The 21,350-nt window shown below is 38.7% G+C and overlaps 1 protein-coding gene and 1 long non-coding RNA gene across 3 annotated transcripts; both read left to right on the forward strand.

Moving 5' to 3' along the window:
• The first annotated feature begins 2,127 nt into the window (after positions 1–2,127).
• LOC136261306 (uncharacterized) lies at positions 2,128–2,712 on the forward strand. The gene is made up of 2 exons (XR_010703859.1): positions 2,128–2,172; positions 2,237–2,712. It is a non-coding gene; the product is annotated as an uncharacterized lncRNA (long non-coding RNA).
• Positions 2,713–4,141: 1,429 nt separating this feature from the next.
• On the forward strand, positions 4,142–20,070 carry LOC136261375 (uncharacterized). Of its 2 annotated transcripts, XM_066055371.1 has the most exons (5): positions 4,142–4,336; positions 4,393–4,644; positions 4,701–4,865; positions 19,640–19,722; positions 19,853–20,070. In XM_066055371.1, the coding sequence occupies exons 1-4, from the start codon at positions 4,227–4,229 to the stop codon at positions 19,671–19,673; spliced, it is 561 nt and encodes a 186-aa protein (XP_065911443.1). In that variant the 5' UTR covers positions 4,142–4,226; the 3' UTR covers positions 19,674–19,722; positions 19,853–20,070. The 2 variants fall into 2 exon arrangements, with proteins under 2 accessions (XP_065911443.1, XP_065911444.1); XM_066055372.1 differs by lacking the exon at positions 19,640–19,722.
• Positions 20,071–21,350: the final 1,280 nt, after the last annotated feature.

Consider the following 21,350-nt stretch of genomic DNA (forward strand, 5'->3'; position numbering starts at 1 on the left):
GTTTATTTTAAACATCCTTGTTTTACTAGTACTAGAAGCAAACAAACATTAACATGATAGTAAAAGGTTTGTGGTAATGTTACAGTGTTACTTTGCACAGTCTGTAACAAGATTGGCAGCTGGAGAAAACATGAATACAAGATGTAGCAGTTGCTACAAGACTTTTTCCAGGTACAACTAGTCGTAAAGAACTCTTTGTAAGGCAATAACTATTCTGTTACAACTTCTTCAGTAACATTCACAGCCTCGCTTCGTAATTTAGCGATGGGCGTAGTCGCGAGCAAACTAATTAACTTACCAGGTTGCTGTTAACTTCACATAATCTAGTTTAGCTAACTCTCCATGATGAAAATTGATTCATCTGGTAATGAGAAAGTTGGACAGATAAATGGCTTTAAGTTATTACTATCCGCTTGGCTTCAAAGTACTATCCGGATAGTAAATTATTATCCGGATATCCGGATAATACGGATATCCGTTTCAGCCCTAGTTACTAATCTGGGATGCTGAATCCAAATATGATGGTGTTTTTTTTATGTTTGAGTATGATTTTGCCAATTTTTCCGACACAAACTGTACTGGAATCCAGAGGTACGCTCTTGTAACATGGATTTTATGTTGCAGTGTAACCTTCTGTTGACGATGAACATGTATTTTGATAGTAATTTGCTGCAGGTTTTGAGTTTTATTATTATTATTATTATTGTTGATTAGCAAAGCCCACTAGGGGCAACACGCTAATGAGCATTACAATCACATATTATATTACTTACAGCATTCTTAAATGTTTCAAGATTTATTGTGTCGATGTTAGGAATTTGAAGGGAGTTCCATTGAATAATTGTTCGAGGGAGGAAGGAGTATTTGTACACATCAACTCTTGTTTGTAATTAAGTTAGCTTGAGAGGATGTTGAGCACGGGTGGAGGACAGCGTTGAAACCGGGTCGGGTCATCCGGGTCAACCGGGTCACATTTTCTCCGGGTCATCCTGGTCTGACCAGGTTTACAAATTATCCGGGTCTGACCCGGATTGGATCACGTGAGATTCGAAAATGATCGTTTGGCGACGTGGAACCTATAAACGCTAGTCGCGTAGCTCTTTCATGAGCCATGCCCACTTATCGCGTTACAAACATACGCTCAGCCACGCCCATTTATTAGTAAGTGCAGTCTGTAGCATGAAACTGTGTCCGTTTCTGTCTGCAAGCTTACGTGGAGCCACGCCCACTAATCTATTACTGTATGAGTTGTATATAGTCTAGGTCTAGTCTTGCAGCAGGATATTAAGTACTTTTGTGAGCCACACCCATTTTAATATATTGGGAAATTGCAATACTAAGTATGTATGAAGCCACACCCAATTGCTGTCTGTAAACTCACAGTAGCTACGTGGAACCAAACCCACTGACTGATTTTAAATTCTAAACTTACCGGCTTAGTTATCACATAACTACTCGTTTACTCAACACGAATTGAACGCTCAAAACGTAGTCTCGCTCACTCGAGAATACCCGAAGCATAGCTCTTATCGCGCGCCTCAGCTTAATTTAATCCGGGTCAATCCGGGTCAAATCCGGGTCAGTGGGTCATCCGGGTCAGCAGTAGTGACCCGGTTTCAACGCTGGTGGAGGACACTGGAGTTGGTGACGGTAAGCAATGATCAGGTATTGCTAGTAAGTTCCTGACAATATTGAATAGGAAGGTGAGTCTAGCAATTGTTCTTCTGTTTTGAAGTGTAGGCCATTCAAGACTGGTTAACATGTCTGTGATGCTACTGATCATGGTTTTGGTTAGATCTGTGCCAGGGTTTGTTCAAAACGAAACGAGCAGCGCGGTGTTGAATCATTTCTAGTTTACTAATACTAGTGTGATGATAGGGGTCCCAGATGGTTGAGCAGTATTCTAATGATGGTAAGAGCAATTGTTTGTAGACGTGTTCTTTAATTTCTGATGGTGCATTGTGGAGATTTCTTTTTAAGAATCCAAGGAGTCGATTTGCCTTGTTACAGATGTAATTGATGTGAGGATCCCATGATAATTTGTGGTGGAGATGGATTCCAAGGTAATTGTGTTCTAATACTGTAGCCAGTGGAATGTCGGACATTTTGTATGTGAAAGTACTCTTGTGGAGATGTTGAATTCCATCATCCAGTCAGTTGCCCATCTTGTCAGTGAGTTCAAATCATCTTGAAGTATTTTATGGTCTTGTGGTGTTTTAATGGTTTTGTAAATAAGGATATCATCTGCAAAAAGACGGATCTCACTTTGGATGTTGGCAATGATGTCATTGATATAAATCAAGAATAGAACTGGTCCAAGAACAGACCCTTGGGGAACACCAGATGTTACATCACAAGTGGATGATTTAGAACCTTCTACTATAACTTGCTGTGTGCGACCATGAAGAAAGGATTCAAGCCAGTGTAATACATTCCCTCTTATTCCATAGTGCCTTAGTTTGTAGAGGAGTCTTGAGTGAGATACTTTATCAAAAGCTTTAGAAAAATCTAGTATTGCAGCATCAACTTGTAAATTTGTGTCTATTTGTTTGGCAATGTCGTTGATGGTGATAAATAATTGTGACTCACAAGAGTGCTTAGACCTAAATCCGAACTGTCTGTCAGAAAGAATATTTTGATCTTCCAGATGCTTCATTATTTGACTTACTATAATGTGTTCCATTGATTTGCATATTACTGATGTTAATGAGATGGGGCGATAGTTTTTTGGGTCTGATTTTTGGCCTTTCTTGAATATTGGACTGACATAGGCATGTTTCCATTGGGATGGTACAGTTCCAGTTTCTAGCGATTGTTTAAATATGTGAGTAAGCATAGGAGAAATTTCAGCTGCTGTTGTCTTTAGTACAAGTGGATGTATGGAGTCTGGACCAGGAGATTTTGATGGATCACAGTTGGTTAGAATGTTGTAAACTCCTTGTTCAGTGATTTCAAATGCTGGTAGAGATGGATGTAATGAAGGACCTTTGTCAGGAATGGTACTGCTGTCATCATCAGTTGTGAATACAGATTTGAAATGATCATTTAAAACAGTTGCCCTTTCAATTGGGTGTATTAAAGCATTGCCATTTTCGGGATGTATTAATGTACCAATGCCATTGTTATCTTGCTTACGGGTTTTCAGGTAGTGCCAAAGAGATTTTCTGTTGTGTGATGATGATACAAGATTTGTCACATATGTTTTGTGCTGGTGTTTAAGTTTAAAGTTTACCTCTTTCTGCATCAATTTGTATTCAGACCAATCAGTGTCACGATGATAGCGCCTGGCTCGATTATATAGTCTTTGCTTCTTTCGGATTAGCCGTTTCAAAGTGCTAGACATCCATGGTAAGTGAGTTCTAGTACTTGATGTTTTGGTGGGAGTGTGGTCTTCAATAATTTGTTGAAGATTCTGCATAAAAAAGGTCCAGTTTTCTTCCAAGCTTGGAGATGACATGCGATTTAATTCAAAATAGGTATGAGAAAGGTTGCATAGTTTTTTGTCTGATTGTGTCCCAATCTGCCAATTTGTAAAGGTAGATTGTTCGGGAAGGTTTCTTCGAAATATGATAGGGAATTTGAATGGTTGCTAACTGCCCACATGGGTTTTTAGGAATAGAGCAATAATTTCATTATTCATTATTTCTCACGTGATAATCATTGCTTACACTCTCGAACTCATTTTTGTGTATTGAAACATGGTGTGTGCAACAAACATGACGATTATCCCCGGCCTGCATGGGCTCGTTAGAGCCTTCAATAAATGGATTTCTAAAGAGAGAACGCATAAACGAGTATATATAAATAGTGACGTAATCAAATAAGCTTGCAATTAGTGTTAAAATATGTAGCTAGCTACTGAGTACTGTTGTTTTTCCATGTTAAAAAATATGAAAAATGACCTCCCGCCCGCATGACTTTTTCAAATATCCCTGCCGATACACTGTGAATCAACTTGGCCTGGCCTTGCAGCTTAGATGGGATAGATTGTACTGTATGATTTATATGTAATTGGGGCGAGCCTGAGCGAGCCCCATACAGGCAGTAGTCGCTTCAACCGTTGGTACGTCGCGTTTCCAAAAAATTTCGCGCGTACGTCGCGTTTCCAAAAATTTCCGTGCCATACACGGAAAGCCTCACACTGTGCGGCAGTCACGTTTCCGAAAGTTTTCGTAAAGAAACGGTGTCAGCCGAGGTGTCAGCACTTCTTAGCTGCCACGTGTGGCATGGCTAGCAATGTGGAAAGCGAAGAAGCAAGGGAAGAGAGGCTCAGAAGAAGAAGAGAGCGTAATAGACTTAGAAGAGAGAGGGAGACCGCGGAAGAAAGACACGCAAGGTTTGTGTTAGTATCCAAGCTGACCCACTGAGGTGACACGTGGTACGCTCGTGTAGGTTGGCTAGACGCAGAGAACAAGACAGGAATAGACGTGCAACTAGAGCCAGTGATGGAAACATTCAAGCCATAACTACACCTGAGCAAGAACAGAGCCTGAACACAAGAAGGGAAAGAGAAAGAATAGTTGCCACGTGTGGCATGGCTAGCAATGTGGAAAGCGAAGAAGCTAGGGAAGAGAGGCGAAGAAGAAGAAGAGAGCATGATAGACTTAGAAGAGAGAGGGACACCGCGGAAGAAAGACACGCAAGGTTTGTGTTAGTATCCAAGCTGACCCACTGAGGTCACACGTGGTACGCTCTTGCAGGTTGGCTAGACGCAGAGAACAAGCCAGGAATAGACGTGCAACTAGAGCCAGTGATGGAAACATTCAAGCCATAACTACACCTGAGCAAGAACAGAGCCTGAACACAAGAAGGGAAAGAGAAAGATTGAGAAGGCAGAACGAGACTCATGAAGAAAGATCAGCAAGGTACAACTAGCTAAATAATAACTGTTTTATTAGTGTAGCATTTTGGCCTGTGATTTAAATAAAATTAAAGTTTAGCAGCTCTCCCATACTATAATCCAAGTATGTATGCAACGGCTTCAGTAAGTTACCACCTTCTTAAAGAAAATAATTGTATTGAGGCCTGATATTTATTAATCATTCTCAAAATTAGCTAGAATTTCGTTTATAAAAAATACAAGTCAAGCTACAGACAATAATCACCTAGCATTCCAGCAGCACTGTTTATCACTTAGCGCTGTTTAGTGTATGTAGTTCTGTCCTTATTTGAAACATATGTTCAGTTAGCCAAGGCTCGCCCCATCACATGCTTTTAGCATCTGTCTAGTAGTTATACCATGGCTGCGAGGGATTTTGCTGATATATACACCCAAAGCCCGAGGGCTGCGGGTGTATATGTCAGCAAAATCCCAAGCAGCCATGGTACAAGTGATATATATCACTTGGGGCGTACTCACCTAATAGGTGAAAGAACTAACCAGAACTTATCCCATTTGTTTTATACAGTAGCATCTGAAGATCAATTGTGGTTTTAATAGCGTGGGCTAATAGCCATCAAAACGTTGCCCATACGTTAAAACGTCATTAATACGTTACTATGCTTCAACACGCAATGTTAGAAAACTTGCGATTGTGGGATGGAGTTTATATTGTTATCATTTTTGTACTAAGTTAAGCCAACTAACTTCACTATTGGGACAGTAAGTAAGTTGTTATATTAAGTTAAGTACTTAGAACTGTAAGTTACTAACCTATTTCAACGTAGCAGTAGTAGCTTTGCTGTTCCATGGTCTGTTCAAAGGCTGATACGCGGTGGGTAGAAATACGCATCCACAATCGCCCAAACAGTTATTTTGTGCCTTCATTATCCTTTAGTAACAACCAACTACTCTATCTTAGCCTATGTACTAAGCTTAGCAACCTCTACAAAACCGAGTCCCACAATACAAAGCTCTATGTCGCTCAATATAACGAGTCAAAGCGCATCGATTCTTTGAACTGGCTGGGTATCAAAGTCATTGGCAAACCGCTTTCCCATGATATTGCCCGGGCAATATGCGAGTTAAACACCAAGCAGCGCCTTTGAACGCTCACGCTAAAGTGGTATATGTGATTATATTGATCAGCTCAGAACTTTTGTAGTTATTTCAAGTAATTTGATGCATATAATTATAGACATTGGATTTTTGATTGACTAATCAGAATTTATTTCATTCTTATAAGTTGAACTACTTCATGTACAAAGTGAATCAATTATGTAGAAGTTTTATAATTATTTTATGATGGAAATTGGATTATTGATAGAACTTTTAATCAACTATTTAGAGCTATTGCTATTATTCATGATCAACTTTTGTACAGCCTTAGCGTGTTACCCTGATATATATACACACAAGTACAAAGGCCGTGTAGATCTGAGTACAAGTGAAATGAAGAATAAGGATTGGAGTTTGCAGTTATCCCAGCAAAGTAGGAATGTTTTATGAATGGTATAAGGTTGCAGTTATCCCTGCAAACTGATGGTTTTGATATGCGTACTTGAATATATGTAAAATTCCAAACTGCTGAAATACCTTTTAATAGAAGGTGCTTGTGGCAAAATAAAAACCTTTAACTGCAAGGTTTTCACTGCTAAAATTTGTTAGTAATCTGGAATCTGCAGTCCGAGAGTCCAGTCTGCAAAATAATTTACATCCTATAAACGTGCCAAATTTCAAGATCGTGTGAAATTCCATCCATGAGTTTTTGAGGATCCAGCTCAACGCGTACATACTATATACAACTTAACATGACTGAAACTAAATATAGCTACAACACAGCTATATACAAAGTACAACATAGTATCCATTGAATTATGCAGTTAAGAAGTACTGATTTCAGATGCTGACAAGTGTTGACATCACAATATAACCTCAGTAAATATGTGTGATTGTAATAACTGTATGTAAGGCAGGACACTACACCTTCAATAGTGAGTGGTGCCACAATTGTCTGAAAGTAAGGCTTTCAAGCATCAAGTAGTGGTCAAGTTAGAGTAGTTTACTGCATTGATTTTTTTTAAACTAAGGTAATAACTAAATATGTATGTGGACGTGTGTGTGCACATCCACATGAATGACGTAGTGTTGTTGTGATGGTAAAACACAGGGGGCTCTACCGTCCAACATCTTGGGTCAGTGTATTGATTAGGGGCATAGCTAGCCAGAAGGTGATGGAGGGGCAGGCAAGCCCCCACAAAATACTCAAAATCATTCATGATTGCAAAAAAAGGCTAATGACCCAATGGTGGACTAGCCAACATACGGTGTTGTATTATTACAGCTTACATAACTAGCTACGTAACTATTTCAGTACTGTTTGCTTATCACTTATCAATGGAGGTATATTCGTCGAGCATCACCGCACGTGCCACAACTGTACTCCAAAAAATTCATCCACAATCCGATAGAGCTACATATATTGTTATTTTTAGTGTAAATACAAGTAGCCACAGCCTGTGCTGCAGTCCTAGCACACTGCGGAGAGGATGACATGCAGTTCACTCACTTCAACCGATGAAATTCAAATGCCACGTATTGCACGGAATCCCAGTTCAACACCTGTCTTGCTAGCAGAACTTGTAACCTTGTGACTGATCTGCCTGACTGACAAAGAAAAAAAAGTAGACTGGCATGCCACTGTACTACCGTACGAAGATCCAGTGTGATCGACTCGAGAAAATAAATTTGCTGGGTACATTTAACACTTTATCACCTTGTAGGCAGTAGGTTTGTAGCATCATCTGGTCTCCTTTGTCACTTGTGAGTTGCGACTCCTGCGAGGTCACTTCGAGCGGGTCACTCTTTAGGTTCAAAAATACTCTATCATGTGAGCAATCTAGGCTAAATATAGAAGTGTATCTCTAATATTTTCATTCGGTGGATTCATGAACGAGTTGAATGTTGTGTGCATATTCACTAGCAACCCCTGGCGATACCACGTAGTAGCACACATAATTTATAATCGTTTGTGTGTCAGTTTAATATTGGTAAGCTTGTGATGGAGGTTTTTTTAAAAAAACGCTTAGTGATGGGGGGGGGGGGGGGGGCATTTCCAGCTACGCCTCTGGTATTGATCATGTGACATTAAACACTACACACATCAAGAACACATAACGGAAACTCTACTTTAGTTCTGTGTTATCACTAAACCATAGGTTAGGTTCACTTTAGTATAAGTTAGTGTCAGACCATTAGTATTTCTGAAGTCTCCACTTTAGTCTTGGGTTCTCCATTCTATAAAGAAGTCAATATTAATATTTCGGTATTCTAAATGTGTATATACCACTTTCATACCTCACTTCAAAGGGAAGAGAACGTGTATATGTAGTATAATAGCACTGCTATCAGTACTCAGGAATGCATTAATGAGAATAGGAGGTAGTATATACAAGTTATATCCCTCTTATTGGTGAGGTGTCCTGATTTCAGAAGTCTAAAAGTCTAAATGTGTGTAATTGGGACCATGTACGTCCATGCATCACGGAGGCAGTGTTCCTCTCAAAGATGTAGCACCATTCTCGTCTGATTGCTGCTCACTCTATCCAGCTTTCTTTTATACAGTCGGTCAATGATTTCCCATCCAAGCACACAATTGCACACTGAAACAGTTTTGACCCGGATGGTTTAGAAGAAAATAAAGCGTTGATCATATTCTTCAACTGCAAAAACAGAACAACATGAACATTGATAATGCATACAGCATCATTGTGATGTACCTGTGAGACGGGCATATAAGCCAAAAGATTTTGTGAGAAGGATTAAAAGGATTTATCATCCATGGCTTTACTCTGTATTTGTCATTGGTCTGGTCACTGAGCAGTGAATAGGCACCATGACGACCATGGCTAGTTTTAATTGTAGCTATGTTTGAAGAACCACCATCACACATCAGTAAACTGGTCTTCAGGCCACTGTTTCAAGAATACATGCCAACACAAACTTGCTTTCAACACTCGAAGAGGAAGTAAAGTAGGGGCCCAAAATATCAAATTCACTGGTCAGGTCCCTCCACAAAACTCAAAATATAAGATGCTTGCTTGCTGGACTCAGAAGGTTGTAAACGGGAATATACATCATTTAGTGATGCCACAACCTTAGTTGTCATGGCCAAGCCCATTAACTGGTGACTCCAGGAGTTCCACATGAGCTGGCAGGCAACTTTGACTTCATCGAATATCGAACTCCGTCTCCCTGGGGCTCTTGGTTACCAAGCTTCTTTGTTGTTTCCTTAAATGCTACATAGCGAGACACTTGATCTGCTATGCACGCAGCACTGGCACCTGGTTCATGAATAAAAGCTCCTTTGTAGGATTCGGTATGGCACTCTTAACTGCATCATACCTGGAGCTTTGTTTGACTGACAAGGCGGAGTAGATTTCACGAGCTTTGCCTGTCAAAACACTTTGCAACATAAGCATCCAAACGTCTTTTGTCTACTCTAGGCTGGTAGCAATCTTTTTCAAAGTGAAGGAAAGATTTGTCCACCTCCTCCTGAAAATTGCCACAGATTTTCAGGTCACACTAACTTTTCAAGTCATGGTATTTCAAGTCTTTAGGACATTCTCCATTTTACAAATTTGTCCAAACAAACTCCATCACCTCACCAATTAGTTTACTCTAACCTTGTTTCAGCTCTTTGTTTGGGTCAGCACCTTCATCAAGCAGCAACCTCCACACTTGATGACTTCCTTTCTTATAGGCAACATGAAGAGCAGTCTCACCTTTCTGTGTGTGTAGAAATGTAACAATTACACAATGTAAAGTTACAATATGCGTACTTCATCGTCTTCATCCATAGGGAAGTCTTCCTTAAGTAGCAATTGAGCAACCTCTACTGAGTCATGCATAGCTGCTAAATGAAGTCTGGTTTTACAGTGTTGTAGTGCATATACATTAATGAAAACTGGAACAGCTCAAAACAGGTAAACTCACAGCAGTGACTGCAGCTATTTCACTGACTTGGTCATGTTCTAGTAAAAACCTGAGAATCGCTCCACAGTAACAGGCTGTTAATGGGGAAAATCCTTTCTGTGTGCACAACACAGCAGCACCAACATGTTAATACTTGTTACCTTTACCAGAAGTTGCAGTGATCCTATCATCACAACAGTTGACTAGCCTCAGCCGTGTTGTTCTTGCACTGGTCACTATATCATAATATTAAAAAAAATCTTATACAATGGTACAAGACTTAGCTACCAGAAGTTGTAGTGATCCCAACATTATGGGTACAATAGTTGACTAGCCTCAGCCATGTAGCTAGTTATGACACTGTAGTCACTATTATAATAGAATAGGGTGTTGTCATACATCCCAGTAACTACTTAAATGTATCATCATCAATAATTAATTATTTTATGGATTAGAATTAATTAAATGCACACTCACACACAAAAATTGTACTGAGTAGCTAGCTACATAATCATAATATATTCATTGTTCAGTTGACTAGATCATCTTAATTGGCAGTGGCGCGCGTTATAAATTTTGCAGTGTACTAGCTCTTATTGGCCGTGGGCATGGGAGTAGCCGCTGGGACAATACCAGCCTGAGGTCACAGTGGGGTCAGGAATACTCTGATATGAGGAGATTGTGGACTCTAGTTGCATTTGTACTTCGGCATGTTGCTGTTGCATGACTTGCGGATGTTGTTGTTTCTGTATAACTTATTATGGTTGCTCACTTGCTGTATAACTTGTTGTGGTTGCTGCCAGCACTGCTCAACTGCCCACTGAATATTTAAAGCATCCACCGGCTGTGGCGCAGGATATGAGCCAGAGTAAAACTGCACAGATGCCTGTGGCTGCCACTGGGTTTCAGCTTGGAATGGCTGTGGCTGAACTGAGATATCTGTGGATTCGACACCCATCAACATGCTTCCCAATAATTTTTTAATGGCCAACAACAAACATTACATTATATGTGTGTCCGGTGCAATTTTGGCTTACTGTGTATTTCTTTTTCCAATTTCAGAACTCTGCATGCATTGCAGTCCGTTGATTCTTGCACCTTGGCTTGAGTTCCCATGCTAAGAACATCAGAAATAAATGTATCAGCCCTACTTTCTGCAGTGTTGCACGATTAACCTCCTTAGTATTGGTTTTATTAGTCCTGACAACAAACATTATCATGGCATTTTAGCATCAATGCAATTGTGGCTTACTGTCACAATTATTTTCTAGATTATCGATTCTCTTCCTCAACTCCTGCTCTGCAATGCTACCCACCCCAGCCATCAGTTCAGTCGCACTACTAGTTTGATTGAGTTAGCTTCTTAGTATGAGTTTGTAAGCTCTGCGCACCCAATTTACAATCCATAGAACGGAAGTAATTTGTTTTCACAAGAATGCACCACTCTACCAGAAGCCATGGAATGTTAATTGGACTTAGCCATTGCATAATCACTGATAACTGACAAGGTCAATCAGAGCCTTGCTCATTACTTGTATGGGTGTAATCAGTGGAATGTAGCATGTTAATAAACACTCCTTTAACCCTGTTAAGCGTTCTGAGGCATTGCAAAATGCTTAGTAAAAGAAACCATTGTACACATAACAGCAGTGTAGTCATAATGCTTGTTGCACTGTGATCATTTTGGATCACTAGCATTGCCACAGGCCACACAGGATAGCAGATACACACTGAAAGTTAAGGTAGAGAATTTTTGTTGTGTACGTGTATTCTCTATAGAAATGGGCCTGTGTATATAGATAAAGATACAGCTGCCTGTTGACCAGATTGAATATTGATTGCTTCTAGTAGACCATTCATGCACATAACCCTGACTCACTGTGGATGTGTGATTTGTCATTACCGTTGTCTTCAGTGTAGCACTACTTCAGTGTTACCAGAGGACACTGTTGTACAATAGACTGCACATGATCCATGTATTAAAACAGGTCAAACCTTTGAATCCTTATGCTCTAATAATGGGCAATGGCCTGTGTAAAGAGTTGCCTACACATTTATTTCACTGCAGTAGCTTTTCACCCAGGCCACTGGGTCTGGCTATTGGCTATTCGAGACAATACGGTACCCCAATTGTCTTCATAGAACTAGTGCCCTTATTTTTCAGTTCAATTTCCCACAGTGACAGGTCTCACTGTCTATTCATGACTTCAAAGCAGGAAAGCTTTGTACACAATTATCACAGTAATGATCAAAAGCTACTAGAAAAGCTACTCAGCAGCATTTTTTAATTATATGATTCTGTCTTTTTTTTGTCCAGTTTGTACCATGTAAGAAGTTTTGCTGAGAAAATCCTGCGATTTTTTACTGACCATTTTTTAACCTCAGAAATTTATAGAACATGATGTTTTAGCAGTATAGTGCAACCTCTCTTAAACTCCCTGGATTAAGGACACACACACACGCACACACAAAACCTCCATAATAAAGACTTTGGTCCCAACAGATCTGATTCTACATTTTAACCTCAGAAAGAGAAAAACCTCTATGTTAAAGCAAATACAGGCCTAAGTCACAAAGGTTAAGATTCACTGAATGCATTTTAAGTCATACCTTTTCTAGCTTAGGACGGACTGCATACAATACACTCTTTCATCTAATACATTCATACACACTTCTCCATAAACAAGGAAATCAGATATAATTAGTGCAAAACATTTAGGTGGACAACCAAATCGGTGGACAACCAAAAAGGAGAATTGAAGCTGCAATTATCCTTCCAATAGTATAAAAATTCTGTCGATGCACAGCTGAAACATTGTGCATAGGAATCATTCCTTTGCAAGTTTATTGAAATAGGTTGTTTGCCTTGTGGCAAAGTTTATGTATAAAAAGCCTGAAGAGTTCTCTGCTGATGTTCTGACTGCTGCTGGAGTTATAGTTGAGGGTTCAGTTGATCAAGCCTTGAGAGGAAAGCATTATAGAGATGCCCTACTAATTGCCTTTCTGTAATGTATGAGACACTCATGCATCTTCTACTGAATAAGAATCTTGCTGGTTTAGAGCTTGATGCTTTTACAAAGACTCAACTTGTTGTTCTCCATGAGCCAATGTCAAACTCCAAAGAGTGCCTTACTTCTGCTCGAAGAAAAATCGATCATGTGTGATCACTTCAACATGAGTAAACAAACGCTCATAACTTGCGTATCCTTGAGTCTACTACAACGAAACAAAGATCTTTCGACTCCTCTTGAGTACTTCACATCCAGGTGAATAGAAAGCAACTATCTCAAAAGTACAAGGAATGTGCTCCAGGACATGCAGCAGAAATGAGCAAGCTGTACAGCATGCTTCAAGGAGTTTGATTGCTTTCAATTTGACCCAGCATCACCTGTTCTACGAATCTTACAATCAACTATTCCAGCTACACCTGAGCTCATTCAAGACTTCAAAAAGACAAAGCAAGATGGGGCAAACCCAGCCAAAAATTTTCATGGATGAGCACATTTATTCAAAAGAAAAACTCCATCAATGACCTCATAAAATGTAATTCGCATCTCACCTTTGCAGATTCCATTAAGAAAAGTCTCTGGAGAGGTACTAAAATGAAGCAAGGAGAAATGGAAAGCGGGGCACTAGCATCTGTTGTTAACCTTGTTGGTGTCAGTGGTCTGCTGTCTCTCCTTTAGCTCATAAAGCATCATATATCTGAAGAATGCCTAACACTGTTCAATGCCAAAAGTCAGAACTAGACTCACAACTGTCAGAACTATCAGTCAGGAACTGGTCTACTCAGTGGGTGGGCCTGTCAACTGGTGACACCAAAGACAACTTGAGCTTCAGCCAGAGTAAGGCTGACACGTACTATTACGCAATTTGTTTATGCAGCTCTAAGGTCATCCGATTAAAGCAATCCCATAGTAGTTGATGCAGAAGGCACTGGTGTGTACATTCTGGTCACAGCCATTTCACATGCCATTCTAAGTATTCTCTACATAAAAAGGCAGTTCTTTCTGCAGAGGCATGTGTATAAGATTTTGCCAAATGTCTTATACTTTTTTATGCCTTGACTGGTTGTGATGCCAAAAGCTGTTCTTTTGGGCACGGCAAAGTATGACTCTGAGAAATTGTCAAAAAGTAGATGGTCTGTAACCTCATCTCAAAGTGTGGGGAAGGCCTTCCACTAAGTGATGATGTCTTGAATGACCTCAAGTCCTTTGTTATCCACTACATCTATGGTCCTCTAAATATGGCCCATGCAACCAAGTGGAAAAGACTAAAGAAGAAATCTTTGATGAATTTGCTTCCTGATGACGACAGTTGTGAGCAACACATCAAATGTGGTGACATTTTGGTCTACATTAAGCACCACCCTTATCTGAGGAGACACCCTACTCCTATACTCCTATAGGTCATGGTTGAGATTGATGAATAGCTGTTGCAGACACAAAACTTGCCCTTCTAATTTCACTTCCAGTCGCATCAATGCAACAGGATGGCTATGCTTCTGACTTTGAGGCCAATTCAGAGTCTGAATCTGAAGCTGCATCTGATTTTGGTACCGAATCTGAATCATCAAATGAATTGGAGTTATTGAATGAACCTTGAATAAGACTAAACCACCATTTATATGCATTAAATCACTTACTGAGCAAAATTCTTAAAATTTTACATTAATAGAACATCCACTCACAAAACATCAAAAGTGGATTCTTTGACCACAATTAGTCTAATAGGAACCTTTATTTGAATTTTTTGTTACTTTATGTTGGCTGGTAGCCATTTTGGATTTTTGGCTCTACAGAACTTTCCCCTGACTTTTAAAAGTGGCATGGGAACTCATTTTGAAATACCCTAAAGTACAATATTAAACCATCAAACTTCATTAGCCAGAGGTTGGTCACGAAACCACTGTTTTTGACCCTACTATATGAACTGATCTATCATTGTACAATTAATAGGCTCAGGTAGCTCAAATGGCAAGGGCTTGGTTTAGTATTCAGAATATATGCACGGTATCTATTAATACCAAATGCTGGTATCATCACTTCATCAGTCAGTCAACAGATACCGTATTTCTATCAATATAAGCTGCAAGAAATTTTCACAAGTTAGATTTTTGTGTTAAAAATTTTTCACCTGTGTCCTCAAGTGACGAAAAAAATTTTACAATGAATTATGTAACTTTATTAATTCTATACGGCCTTTTCCAAGGCCTTTTTTGTATACAGGAGAAGCAGAATGACAAGCAGCAAAACTGAATTGTGGCGTCTCTGTTCCATGGAGGCTGCACCCCAGATTCAGAAGTTGTCTGTCACAAGTCAAGCAATGGACTGGAGTGAAATGGCTGTAGCTAGAAGCTCATTTCATCAACTTGCATATTTGTGCATATATACTCCATTTAATGTGTCCTGTAGTAGTTGTCTATCACGGAATCAGATGGCATCATTACCAATGTGCGGCGAAATAAACCGGACAGCTCCCTTCTCTCCTAGGATGAGGGAGGCCTTTGTTTTTAAAAGACCGCAGCAATCTCAATCCAGGTGGCCAGAAAGCAGTTAACCAAATTCATTCAACTTCTTGAATATTACGTTGGTGAAAATTTTTCACGTAATTAATTTTCGTTGGATGCTAGCTTTGGCGAAATATTTTTAACGGTTTATAAATATAGAAATACGGTATAATTCAGTAAAATTAAAATTTCACAGAAATGTTACTCTGAAGACATTTATGGGCTTAGTTGCTGTTGCCTAGCCCACTGTATTACTGTACTACCTAACCTGTACTATACTGTTGACATGCTACTATACTATATTGCTGTATACTATATTATATTGTCAGCATACTACCTGTACTATACTGTATTACCTGTTGACAATGCAGCATACTATTATTATTGCTACATACTATACTGTACCTGTATGGTGTTTCCTAGCCTGTACCTAACCTACTGTATTACTGACCTACTGTAATGTCTAGTCATATTCTCTCTGTCTGGCTACTCTTGTTTCTGTTTGTTGTAAAGTTTCTTTGTCATGTCTTTGTCTGTACAGTTCCCTATGTCTTCAGCTACTCTATGTCTGTTGTCTTTACTTTCAAATAATCGTTCAACAGTAGCACCTTCCATCAGTCCAGGGGCGGAGAAATAGGGGGGGGGGAGGGGCAGAGAGGGCAACTCCCCCCTCACTTTTCCAATGCCCTGTTGCATGCTAAAGAAAAGCAACCGTTGTAGTCATTAGTCAATTTACTCTTTGCCTTGATATACTAGAATTTGTGCTAAAGGTTATGCAAGAATGGAATAATGCATGAATCAGTGCTGGGAGTGCACAAGATCTGAGATACTCTAATAGAGCAGTCACCTAACTACTCTAATAGAACATTCAGTGGAATCATATGAGTTGGTTCTGCTATGCAAATTAATTCAATCTGTCTCCATTAATACAATGTATCTATATGTAATCAAGAGCACGAGTCTGTCTAAAATGCCTTCATTTACTGCTGAATCTATAGTATCTTAATAACTTTAAACAGGCTGAAGGACCAGGTGTCCTACGGACCTTCAGCACTTGTGCTGTAAAGCCTTAATAAATAAATAAGGTCTTATAATCATTGTTATAATATTATAGGAATGCTGGTATAGTACACATGTACCACTGAAAATACTCTCAGATTCAATCTCAAAGCATTCAAATCTCAAAACTTTCCTGTGGGGGCATGCCCCCAGACCCCCTAGTATTGGAATGCTTCACATGCTAGTGTGCACACTAAGGTACAGTTAATGATTTTAAAACAGTTTGTAACTTTCAGCCATCCCACATGACTCCCCCCCCCCCCCCCCCCCCACTTTTGAGTACTGTTCTCCACCCCTGCTTCAGTCTCAGCGTCCTCCAGTTTTTCCAGGGGGGCACTTATGCAAATCATGATCATGCATCTTTTCAGTCATGTAATGATAAACTGATGCTTGATAGGACCAACCCATATTTGGATACTTGATAGTTTGATAGGACTGGACCAACTCATGTTTGATAGCACCAGCCCATACTTGGAGCGTTACTGTGTAGTGGTGCTGGCGATTAGTGTCTGGGGCTAGTAGTGTTATCTAACCACATAGCTACCCATCAAACTGACAAAGAACTGGTAAATCTACTGAGAATTTTAGTTTGATAACACCAGTAGCATAAGGATTCCATAACATAATTTATCGTGTAACGTTTGATAGGACCAGACTACTCATTTTGTTCATAGCATAATTTATCATGTAATGTTTGATAGGACCAGTTAACTTCATATTTGTTACTGGATATTGTCCATACATGCACTTGATGCTTGTACATACCACTTTCCGCCTGGTGTGGGGCTCGCTTGGGCTCACCCCAATCATTACAAACCTATATAAGAGTTAATCAGTCTCCTCAACACAGCCAACTGGACTATATAGTATGCTTTGTTTTTTTGCTATGCTACCAATGAGAGGCATGATCAATCACTATAAGTTGCGTCAACTAGATCATTAAGGGGTGTGTTCCTCAATCGTTATTGGTTCAGCTAAATTGTAAAAAGACATATCGCTAGATTTTTATTGGCCCAGCTAGATTGTAAAAGGTCCTATCATGCAGGTACAGTGTCAATCAATGGTCTACCAGTAGCTAATATCTCTTAAACCAACATGAGCACTTTAAATTTGTGGCTTCTAAATACAGAAAGCAAAATTTTGCCCCTCTTTGGGGCTCTGACGAGTGCTTGCCCTCTGTGTCTTTATCTTCAATCATGCTGGTCACTTCTTCATACTAGGAAACCAACATGCTATATATACTGATTTGTTATTGTGGCTAAATCTGGTGGTCATACGATGCCTTGTTTAGTCTCTAACCTTGTGACTGTGGTCAGGTTGTGGTCAGGTGGCAGACAGGTTGACTAAAATCTGATTTGGCCATTTTTTATAATTCAATATTAGGACTTGCATATGGTTTTTTTTTGTAGGTTTAGCACTGTATATTTGACTTTAGACTCTTCCATAAAAGTACCTTTTGCCCCTTAAGATGTTTCTGGGGTGGGTTTTAGAGATGGTATTTTGGCAGCCACCATTAACTATTGTTGTAGCAATCTCTACTTAAACAGTACTAGCTACTGTACTGTTTGATAGAACTATGTGTTTAGCTCATTGGTGTATTAGCTAAGGAACAATAAGAAATGTAGCTGCAACATTTTTATAGATATGAACCCATCAGGGTTTTTGATAAGTATTTCGACTCTGAGTCAAACTGTACCAACCCAGACATCTGCTGCTCCACCAGTAGTATACCAATGGGCCAATCAGCTTATGTTTGATTCACAAAGCTGAACTAGTGTTGAGAAAATTGACCATGAGATGTGTAGATCAATTTATTAAATAATAAATATTTATCTTTCCCTAAATTAAAAAGCATCTTGATCCTATAACTGATCAGCCCCAGACATGAGTACCTAGGATATGTAGGAGAAATATAAGCAACGTACAACAGGAAATATTGACGAAAGGAAAATTTGATGAGTTCACAATTGATAAATTTGACCAAAAGCAAAAAAATCAATATCTTAACACTGACTTGAGGCACTTATTGACATTTGACAAATTAAAATTTGATGAATGTAACTTTTTTAACTCTAGCAAATTCATTCATGTATCTTTTAATGTAAAATTTTCTACTTCCTACTTTATTAATGGTAACCCAATCACTACAAACAATACTCACCTTGGAATTATCTTATCTACAGACTTCTCTTGGAGAGACCACTATAGTCACATTTCTGCTAAAACTTACAAAACCCTCGGTTTACTTAGACATGCATGCTTTTTGTCATACTGCAAACATCCTGACCAAAAAGTCACTCTTCTTAGCTTTAGTAAAGCCAAAACTTATTTACTGTTCCCCACTATGGCACCCCTAACAGATTAATGACATTACTTTACTTGAAAGAATGCAATTCCAGGCAACTAAAGACATTCTCAACGATAGTACATCCAACTATAAGACACGTCTTATAAATCTCAATTTGTTACCACTAGTATACTTGCTTGATCTGTATGACATTTTCTTCTTTTTTTTTGTAAAATCAATCAAAAACCCTTCGGAAAGCTTCAACATTGGAAACCATGTATGTGGACTTCTGTCAGCTTTCTACAAGATCATCTGCCGACAGCAAACTAAAACATGTATTCTCATCTACCAACAGCACAGCTATTTTTATTTTAACAGACTTCCAAGAATATACAACGTCTAGATCTGAATCAATCTTTTATCACTATCAAGACACACCTTAAGCAGTTTTTTGGAATTATTTTACAACCAATTTTACTCCAGATGATCCACACACCCTCCATTTTGTTTGTCCCTGTTCCATCTGTTCAAAGCTTCCCTTAACTAATGTCACTCAAACAACACTTGTATTATTGTTATAAGCAAGTATAGTTATTTAATATATTATAGTAGTAGATAAGTAAGTAATTGTTAGTATAACAGGTGCTGGTACAAGTTACCTTTAGTGCAACAACTTGTATTTGTAAAATGTTTGTTGCACTATATATAAAGCCTATTAATAAAATATCTGATTTGTCAAAGTTTTCTTCCTGTCATACTGGTATGTGAGTGAATATCAAGTGAAATAACAAAATTGTTTTTATTTTATATATTTTTATTGTTTATCTACCTTTGCATTATTCAGTCATTCTGCATGTTCATGATTCTATACATTAAATGTATTCCATGGGTCATCATACATTCTCTTGCATGCAAGTTTCCTTTTGTGTAGGATGCATTTCTGTAATCCAAGAAGTCTTACATGAACTGAAATATTACTAGCTTGTTCATAACATGAACTAGATGATATCAAGAGTAATTAATTATCATTCACTCTTGATGATATGTATATCCACACAACAGTACCACTAGCTACAAACCTTATGTTGTGTACCGTTATATTCAGCTTGTATTGTGTGCTAAGTTTTTGTGATTTGCCATTTAGTGATTCCCTATCCTGCCAGCACTGATGATCCATCATGTCTTCCTTGAAGAACATCACTGAGTATAAGTACATCTAGTGACAATTAACTCTTTCAATTTTTAGTTTGTAGAACTACAGTGAACCAGGAGATGCATAAATTTTTAAAAGGTAAAACACAAGTAGGATGTCATGCTGTAATAATTAGCCATGTAGTATGAATGTCCATGTAGTTGTCAATATCTAGGTATTAATTGTACTGCATGTTTACCAGAAATCAAGAAAGCATCGCACACACACATATTTGGTGATTTTGCCAAACGAAAGTTGGTTGATTCAATTTGAAACTGGTATAATAGTGCTTGACCAATTTTGAAACTGCTCAATCCAGGTCAAATATGGTCGACCTGTTTCAAAGTCAGCAGATTTTGAAACTAATAGCTAATGGGCTAACAGTAACTATTTCAATGCTATCTGTATATAGTTAGCTAGTACAGGTAGCAAATTTGATAGGTTGCTGCTACTGCTCTGCTTCTGTTGCTACACATACACTGCTACCACATTTGTTCTTATTATGCCAGTTACCATGTGCAGCTGCCGACTGATGGTATTTTGTAACAAGCTCCATGTTAATGCTGACCCACTTAAAACCTGGTCATCAGAAATGGATTATATTAGACCATGACGTGTCTACATCTCTATGATGTCTGAAGATGTTGCCAAGGTTCTTGTGATGTATTGTTGACTGCTGTACAGATGAGCAACACACAATATTATAAATTAAGTCATACTATAGATGCACAAAGTAAGCCGATCCTTAGTACAGCAAAAGATAAAATGCAAACAGAAGTGTTTGTAGTGCAAACAATAACAACAATAACTGTAGATGCTGAGCAGTTTTTTAATGTCACAAATGGGTACTGGTCATTTCTTGGAGTAGTGCAGTCATTCTACAATGATACTCAATAACTCATATCTGTTGGTGCTGTTGAAACATTGTAGTTTTGCAAACATGCTTTACATATGAAATGTACAATGCTAATGTTATTATATCAACTTCTCACCTAACACTACCATGATTTATCAAATTAAATAATTGCATAAATCAATCTCATTCTTATAAATACGGTCTTCATTCATGGATTTAATTGATATGCAGAACACTTTCAGAATGTATATAGGTAGTCGGTAAAGTGCTATGTACATCATATTGACCAACGAATTTACTATAATGAAGAAATCAAATAGTATTGTCATACCTGTCTCATTGAAAGTAATTGCTTGAAGAAGTGAAGGGTTTGCCTTTAAGACAATTGCTATGTGCACTGCAGCTGTATGAGTGCAGATTGTGGATTGAACTTGGTGGGAGGTTATCAAGACAGCAGTGGTAACTGTAGTGATGTTTGGACTGGGGACACTGCCATGCAGCTCATGTTGGAGGATTTTAAATGGGATTTTAGCTGCACTAATATTTATACCGTAGGAAAAAGTTTGATGAATAGAGAAAAAGAATCATGTTAAT

The sequence above is a fragment of the Dysidea avara genome, chromosome 7 (genome assembly GCF_963678975.1).
Source record: "Dysidea avara chromosome 7, odDysAvar1.4, whole genome shotgun sequence".
Classification (NCBI taxonomy): Eukaryota; Metazoa; Porifera; class Demospongiae; order Dictyoceratida; family Dysideidae; genus Dysidea; species Dysidea avara.

Bases quoted from the DNA above. Each gene is read 5' to 3' on its own strand.
- LOC136261375 (XM_066055371.1), top strand. From the start codon at position 4,227: ATGGCTAGCAATGTGGAAAGCGAAGAAGCAAGGGAAGAGAGGCTCAGA. The intron at 4,645-4,700 runs GTTTGTGTTAGT...ACGCTCTTGCAG, and splicing joins GCGGAAGAAAGACACGCAAG to GTTGGCTAGACGCAGAGAAC. The intron at 4,866-19,639 runs GTACAACTAGCT...CCTTTTGTGTAG, and splicing joins CATGAAGAAAGATCAGCAAG to GATGCATTTCTGTAATCCAA.